Source organism: Marmota flaviventris, chromosome 7 (assembly GCF_047511675.1).
Source record: "Marmota flaviventris isolate mMarFla1 chromosome 7, mMarFla1.hap1, whole genome shotgun sequence".
Taxonomy (NCBI): Eukaryota; Metazoa; Chordata; class Mammalia; order Rodentia; family Sciuridae; genus Marmota; species Marmota flaviventris.
In genome coordinates, this window is record NC_092504.1 from 111,911,903 (window position 1) to 111,920,014 (window position 8,112).

Genomic DNA, 8,112 nt, shown 5'->3' on the forward strand with positions numbered 1-8,112 from the left:
GAGCCTGCACTTCCTCTAGACCCACGCACCAGGAGGCCAAAGTTCTAGCTCTAAAGCCGAATTGGGGCGGGAGAGTCGCGCAAGGTACCCCGAAAACGCATGCGCACGAGCAGTAAGAGACAGCAGGAGTCGGGAGACGCGCACAGCACCCTGGGAGTTGTAGTCTTCTGTCCCGACAGAACTGGAGGCCCAACTGGAGGTTTGCGCAGGAGCGGTGAGCCGCCCAAGGTGACTTGACTGACGTCTGATTGGCTGTCGCGAAAAATGAAAAGTCTTCGTGGTCTTGGACTGAGATCCACGAGAGGACGGGGCGGGACTTCGGGGGGGAGGAGGCGGAGCCTCTGGGCTTTGGGCGCGAGCGATTGAAAGACTGTTGGTGTCGGTTCTGCTGTTTAGGTCCGGCTCTGCGGTCCCAGCCTTTTCCCATGGCTGACCCTGAGGAGTTTCGTGTTTCTTCGCCTCCCCCACCGCCTCCCTCCTCTCCTTCTTCTTCCGACGTTTCTTCAGCATCTTCCCCCGGTGTCCCAGTGAGTTTGGGCTGGCGGGATTCGAGCAGGAGCAGCGGCCGAACCGTGGATCCGCTGGAGGAAGTGGAGCTGCAGATAGGAGATGTGAGTGTCGCGTTGTTCTATAAGTCTGGGACCGCGTCCCCTTTGGGGATTCTCTTTTAAGATAGACCCTACCGAGCCCGGGAGACGGAGGGAGCCGGGCCCAGCCCTACACCAGCTCCCACATCCGAAGGGTGGGCGATGCCAACGGCTGAAGTGCCAGCCCATACAGAAATTCTGCCTTTAGATTTCGAGTCGAGGAATTAAGGAGCTATCTCTTCACCGCCCCACCCCTGTTGTCTTTTTGCTTCGACTTCTGGTTTCAATCATCTGCTGTAACCCGAAACCATGCATCTCATCTGCGTTTGTTGGTGCCAGATCTTTCTGCCCGCTCTTCTCCCACTTTTAAATGCGCGATCCGGTAGCCTTGCTGCCTGTTGGTGATTTGGACCCAGCTGTGATTTCTTTCTGAGGGACTTAGAGCTCGCTGTTCTACTTGGCCATCTGCCCAGAGCCAGCTGGTAATGCTATTGTCTCCCAGGCTTGCTTTTCGCTGGACCCATCTGGGAGGGCTTAGTCACAGCCCCTGACGTCTCTGTCGGTTTCTTTAACTGTTTAGTACAGGACTTCTCCCTATGAACGCTAGAATGCATAGTCTGGAAGATTTCTATTAAATCTCCGACTTTCAGAAACTAGCACCTAGCCTCCCAACCTTATCACATATACCATTGGAGCCCAGTGGTGGGGGTCACAAATTCCGTATTTATGGACGCTTGAGTAGGGCAAGTGGAGTGAAGTTTGTAATGCATGACCTTCCTGGGGTAACTTGTGGAATAGACCTTCCTGTGCACATTGGAAACTGGGGACTGAACTCGACAAATTCTTTTCTTTTCCTTCCTTCCTTCTGTCTCTTTCTCTCCCTCCCTCCCCCCTCCCTCCCTCTCTCTCTCTCTCTCTCTCTCTCTCTCTCTCTCTCGATGAATCAGGATCTATTTTTACAGAATAAGACTGGTTACAACTAAATATGTAAAATTAATTCCTGGTGTGTTATCTGGGAACAGTGTTTGCTTAGGTTCCCTGAAAGAGTTAGCATTTTAATTTGAAAATCTATTACTTTTAAAGAAAATAATTTGGGCATTGGGTTTAAAGTATTGAGCGAATTTAACTTAGACTATAAAATGAGAAGAGAATTTTAAAAATAAACTTTTTTTTTTTTTTTTTAATTTCAGGCAGCTTTTTCTCTAACCAAACTTCTAGAAGCCACATCTGCAGTATCAGCTCAAGTGGAAGAGCTTGCCCTCAAATGTACAGAAAATGCACGTTTCCTTAAAACCTGGCGGGACCTCCTGAAAGAAGGCTATGATTCTTTGAAACCTGACAACTGATTTGGCCTGCTTAGCTGTTCCAGCAATGGACTGTGTAACATACTTCTTAACATACGATTTTTGCACATGTACTGCATACATAGGATGATCTCTTTCCAGCAGTTCTGTATACTCACAGAACTTTCTCTTGACTTTTATGAAAGCAGAATACTGATATTTTTGATGCAGACCAATATTTGTTTATTCTTAAATACTTTCTGCCATCTAAACTTTTGTAGAATCCTTTATGGAAGTTAATTCCATCAGTAGATAATTAATGTTAATAGTGCCACAGGGCTACCAGTAGCATACTACACAGAACATTATTTAAAAGAAGATGCAAGAATAGTAGAATTTGAAGTTGAGCTTCAATTTATGGCCCAAAGGAGGTAACTAAGGTTTCTAATGATGAATCCACCTCTATTAGGGTAAATTCTCCAAAACCAGTGACTAAGTCTTGCTTTTATATCCTCAGCACCTGAAACAGTGTCACACAATACTTGCTAAGTGCTTGTTGAATAAAAGACTTGAGAAACATAACCAAAAGCTTTTTTTCCTTCATGTTTTTAGCATGAAGACTGTAATTGTTTTTCAAAAGTGTATGAATCTGAACTTCATTGACTTGAAGGAAAACATTCTGTTTTTTAAATGGGGATATGAACTTTGATGATAGTTTCTTAAATATAATTTTTTTTTTTGCCTTTCTAAGATGCTTTTTAAAAAAGGATGTCTGAAATGAAAACACGTCTGGAAAGAATGCATGTTTTTGCCCTATTTGTGGTTAATTGCTTTTATCGTTAATATTTCTTGTATTTTACGTTTTGAATGTTTGAATACTATCTTAAAAATACCTTATCAAATTTTTGACTCAGTACTGAGTTGCAAATTACTTACATAATAATTCTAAAGAAATTGCCCTGTTTCGAGTATATCAAATTTAAATGAAGTAATTGTTTTCATATTATTTGATCTCAGTGACAATGTTCTATTTTATGTGTCTTGTATCTTATATTGCTTTTTGGTGGTTTGTGTTGTGTGTCAACAACTAAGCTAGTTCTAATGCTCTACTATATATAATTTTTAAACATATTTGATGTGGCATCTTAATTCTTTGTAGATATGGAGATGTGTACAGAAGTATATTCTTAAAGCCCCATAGTGGGGGTGATGCAAGGGGACATATGGATGGGCAAAGAATAGTTTTGTTTAGCATATTAGGTCATAGTTCTTGATTAATTATTTTAGTTAAAGATCACACATGTTGTGTGATTTTTATACCAAAGAGATGCTTACTTCAGTATTATAAAAATATTTTTCTTATATATTCTGAAAGTTGCAATTTTTAAAATGTATAAAAATAAACTTATTAAAAGCAAATATTGTTTCCATTTCTTTGGGCTTATTATTTTAAAGTTTTTTGATATATTGCAAATAGGACAAATGATCGATTTAAAGAATCAGTGTATTCCAGGCTAGGGTTGTATATCAGTGGTAGAACACTTGCCTCTCAGGTGTGAGGCACTGGGTTCGATCCTCAGCACCACATAAAAATAAATAAAAATAAAAATATTGTGTCCATCTACAACTTAAAAAAAAAAGAGAATCCATCTTCAACTTAAAAAAAAAAAGAGAATCAGTATATTCCTACAATGAAGATTTTATAAATAGCATTTTCCTATTTTATTCAGATTTATGTGTGTGTGTGTAAATGTAAATGTTAATTTCAGATATATTGAAAGCCTACTTACCTCTTTGATCTTGTTCCCTCCTTTCTTCCCTAAAAGTAACTACTGTCTTAGAGATGGTGTATATTCTAGTTTGTGTGTTCATATTTTTAGTACACAGGTATTTTTTGAAGCACTACAAACTATTGTTTATGTATTTGTATTTGGTAGCTGGCCTGCAGATGGCCCTAGTGGTCCCTTGCCTGCTGCTATCCATGTCCCTGGGCACCACTCAGTAGTGCTGATGTGTGTAACCACCAGAATATCAAGAAAATGCAGTGAATGATTTCTGAGACCCTATTTTTGTCCTTTTTTAATTTTTGTCTTTGATCTGTTAGGTATATTTTAACCACCTTATCTAGACTGGTTTGTCTCTATTTTGATTATGGAGTCTCCTTGAATAATGGTTTTTATTTTTAATGTACTCTTACCAATCTTTTATAGTAGTTCTGTTTTTTTAAATAGGAAATGTCATTAAGATATTATCCTATTAGTCCTTCTAATAATTAAAAAATATATATTTAGGTGTTTAATCCAACTGAAATTTTTTTTCTTATTGTATGATTTTAGAATCTTTTTTATTTTTGCATGTATATCTGTTCCTCCAAGTACTCTTGTTTCAGTGCAACATCTATTGTTCACTTACCATGTAAAAGTGCCAGTTATGAGCTCCCTATTCTTTTCTTTGATCTATTTGCTTACCGCGTAAGTTAAAAAAGAAAAAAAATGTTATTGATTTCTAATTGTTTTGAGTTGCAGTCATTTTAGGTTAATTCCTCCTAAGGATTTTATAGCAAGCGTTCTTTGGGCATTTTTTGTTATTAATTCCTTAGCTGTAAACTTAAAGCTGCTGGTGTTTGGAATCCAGTAGCCCACAGCTTAGCTTTGTTTACATTGGTATTACCATGTGTAGTGCACAGAGAAGTTCATTTTTGTTTGGTATGGGGTCTTCCACCAGGGATCAAGCAATTCTGCTTCAGCCTCTCAAGTGCTCAGACTATAAGCATGCACCACCATGTCTAGCCTGTGATGATGGTTAATTTTATAATGTAAATTTAACTGGTCCACAGGTGTCCAGGTATATGGTCCAACACAGCGTTCTGGGATTTTCTTTTTTTTTGGATGAGGTTAATTTTTAAATTTATAGAATGAGCAAAGTAGAGAACGTTCTGTAATATAGGTGGCCTCAACCAATCACTGAATGTCTGACTAGAACAAAGGGTTGACTGTCTTTCTAGCAAAAGGGGATTTTGCCTGACACCCATTGAACTGGGAATTGGCTCTTCCTGGTTCTACAACAATCTCCCACCCTTCAGACTTGAACTGGGTCATCAGCCAGCAAAATCACAGGAGTCAGTTCCTTGTAATTCTTTCAAATACACACAATTTAGATGCATATACATATATATTTTTTCCTACAGAGAACTTAGTAATATACTATTCAAAAATAAAATGGTTGTATTTGTATAACATTCAATTTTTTCCCTGAGATGACTTTATTTTTGAGAACTCTAAAAACCTTCTATAAGAATCACCTGATGAAATTAGAGCCTAAGATACAAAGACTTGTTAAAGATATTTGCAAATATCCCCATGAGACATGATGGTCCAAAGTAGGTACTGGAAATTGGGATAGACAAGTGTAAAGATTTAGGTGTTTTGCAAGGTTGCCCAGGCAGCCTTCAAATCTGTGATCCTCCTGTCTCAGCCTCCTGAACCACTGGGATTACAGGTATGCACTACCCCCGGTCCAAAATTATCTTTTTGAGAAAACCTTGACCTGTATTTGAATTAACTTGGTGCTTCTATTGCACTTCCTATGGAAGTTAGTAGAAGCTAGTTATGTGGAACCTTAGTAATTACTTATCAAGTTAAATTAAATGAAAGTTACTCTGGGGAGGGGGAAGGGTGACATCTAGAAAATCCTCTAAAACATTTTAAATATAAAAAGTTTCAGATGAATATTTTTGTAAATCCTTTGCATTTCTAAGACACTTAAACAGGTTAGGATCATGATTTTTGTAGGATAAATTTTTTCTACCTTTTTTTTTTTTTTTACCTTTTTTCATGATTATTGCTTTTCTTTCATTTTAGAATTTTGTGTGTGTGTGTGTGTGTGTGCGCACACGTGCGCGCTCTACATCTCCAGTCCTAGATATTAAAAAAAATTCTTTTCTATGATTTAGAACTTTTCTATTATTTAGAAGTTCTATTTAGAAGTTAGAACTACTAAATAATGAATAATGAATAATTCTAAAATAGTCTTATAAAAGAATGTAAATGTGTTCATTTGTGGAGATTTTATTATTTTTTGTAGGATATTTTAATATTTATTATAATTCAAATACTAGTAGTTATATTATTTAATGTTACAAGCAGAACTATAGCTTTATGTGTTCTGATTTTTGTTGAAAGTGTCTCACATTTTTCGTATAGAAAATTTACTGTGATCATTCTCAGATAGGAATTTGGGGATACAAAAAAAGGGAGAAATACTGAATCTCAAAGTAAGGGCCCACAAACCATTGAAAATGCAGAAAACATCCTTGAACAGTTGCAATTCCTGAGCAACGCAACCCTTGCCCTTGACCCAAGAGATGGCCTGCAAAAAGTAACTGGGGCAATGCCAAGTGCAGGGAAAACAAGTGAGATATTGTGTAAGTTGGCCATGACTCCTCCTTTAGTCCAACCCCTAGCAACTGTCCCTCTATAAATATTAACATGATATACTGACAGTTTGCTGTTTCTCCTTCTTGAGATGGTCCATATTCTGCTTTGAATGTGTATTACTTGATTTACCTCCAAAAATTCTTACTCTTACGATAGCCCACATTATGCCTTGAAAGTGCCTCTGCTTTCCTAAATAAATCTATGTCTCTGACTGGCACATGCTGAAATTCACATTTTTTTGTGTGTGTTTTTTGGTACTGGGGATTGAACCTAGGGACACTTTACCAGTGAGCTACATCCCAACCCTTTTTATTTTTTAAATTTAAAAAAATTTAAAATTTTTAATCAGCATCTTGCTGAATTGCTTAGGGCCTCATTAAATTGTCCTCAAACTTTTAATCCTCCTGCCTCAGTCTCCAGAGTTGCTAGGATTATATGCGTGTGCCGCCTGGCTAAGTGCTGAAATTCTTTCTAGAACGAATGCCAAGGACCCCACTATCTTGAGTGGAGTTTCCCCTTCTCTCCAGGAATTCCTCGGACTTTCCCTCAGAAATATCTCTTCTCCTGTGACAATTCCAAGTACAAACAGTAGGAACTCCAAAGTAATCCACGTTTTTAGGTAGTTTATTTTCAAAATGAGTCTATACAATTATATATTTAATAAATGCAAATATTTTTGTTTCCCATATTTTTATGTTTCAATCATTTTTGCTGTATTTAAGCTACATGAACACTCCCACTTGTTTAAAGGTTTCAAATTATGAAAGCAAGAAATTCTAATAGACCAATTAGAGACCACAGAAGAACAAGTAGCTAAAAAGTTAAATCTTATGAACTGGTTGTGCAAATAGAAGGTAAAGCTATCTTTTGATGACAACTATTTTCTCCTTGGTATGAAACATCTAAGTGCAAACCTTTCCTGAAGTTAGGTTCCTGAATCAGTGCAGTCTAGCTCTTTTTTTCTTTTAGCTGCTCTACTGAGACATAACTCACATATCCATAAAATTTACCCATCCAAAGGATACAATCCAATGGTTTTTAGCATAATTGCAAAATCGTTTATCCATCCTCACAATCTTAAAACATTTTTTTTTAAGCCCAGGAAGATATCCTGCAATTCTTAGTATATTCTCAATCCCCACCCATCCCTTGGCAATCTTTAATTTACTTTCTGTCTCTTATGAATTCGCTTATTCTAGATTTTTCAAGTAAGTGGAATCATACTGTACTTGTCCTTTTATATCCAGCTTATATTCTTCATGTTGTAGCATGTATCAGAACTTCATTTCTTTTAATGGCTGAATGATATTCCATTGTATGTATATATACTACATTTCGTTTATCCGTTCATTGATTGATAGGCACTTGAGTTGTTTCCATCATATGACTAGTATTAGTAATGCTGCAATTAATATTTGCATGAAAGTATATATTTGAGTCCTCTTTTAATTTTTTGGGGAGGTTTGTATCTAAGAATGAAATTTCTGGATTATGGTAATTTTTAAAAAAATATTTATTTTTTAGTTTTAGGTGGACAAAACACCTTTATTTTACATTCATGTGGTTCTAAGGATCGAACCCAGTGCCTCATGCATGCTAGGTGAGCACTCTACCACTGAGCCATAACCCCAGCCCCTGAGTTATGGTAATTTTATTTTTAAATGTTTTTGAGGAGTTGCCAAACTTTTCCATGGGGGCTGCACCATTTACATTTTCTACATGCCTCTCCAACACTTACTTATTTTTTTATTGATTGATAACTATCCATTCTAGTAGGTGTGAAGTGTTTTCTCATTGTGGTTTTAA

General features: G+C 37.2%; 1 protein-coding gene across 1 annotated transcript; it reads left to right on the forward strand.

The window, feature by feature from the left end:
* Window positions 1-79: 79 nt before the first annotated feature.
* On the forward strand, window positions 80-3,281 carry C7H4orf46 (chromosome 7 C4orf46 homolog). Its single transcript, XM_027926704.2, has 2 exons — window positions 80-611; window positions 1,778-3,281. Exons 1-2 carry the CDS (start codon window positions 426-428, stop codon window positions 1,931-1,933), a joined length of 342 nt encoding a protein of 113 aa, XP_027782505.2. The 5' UTR covers window positions 80-425; the 3' UTR covers window positions 1,934-3,281.
* The last annotated feature ends 4,831 nt before the right edge of the window (window positions 3,282-8,112 follow it).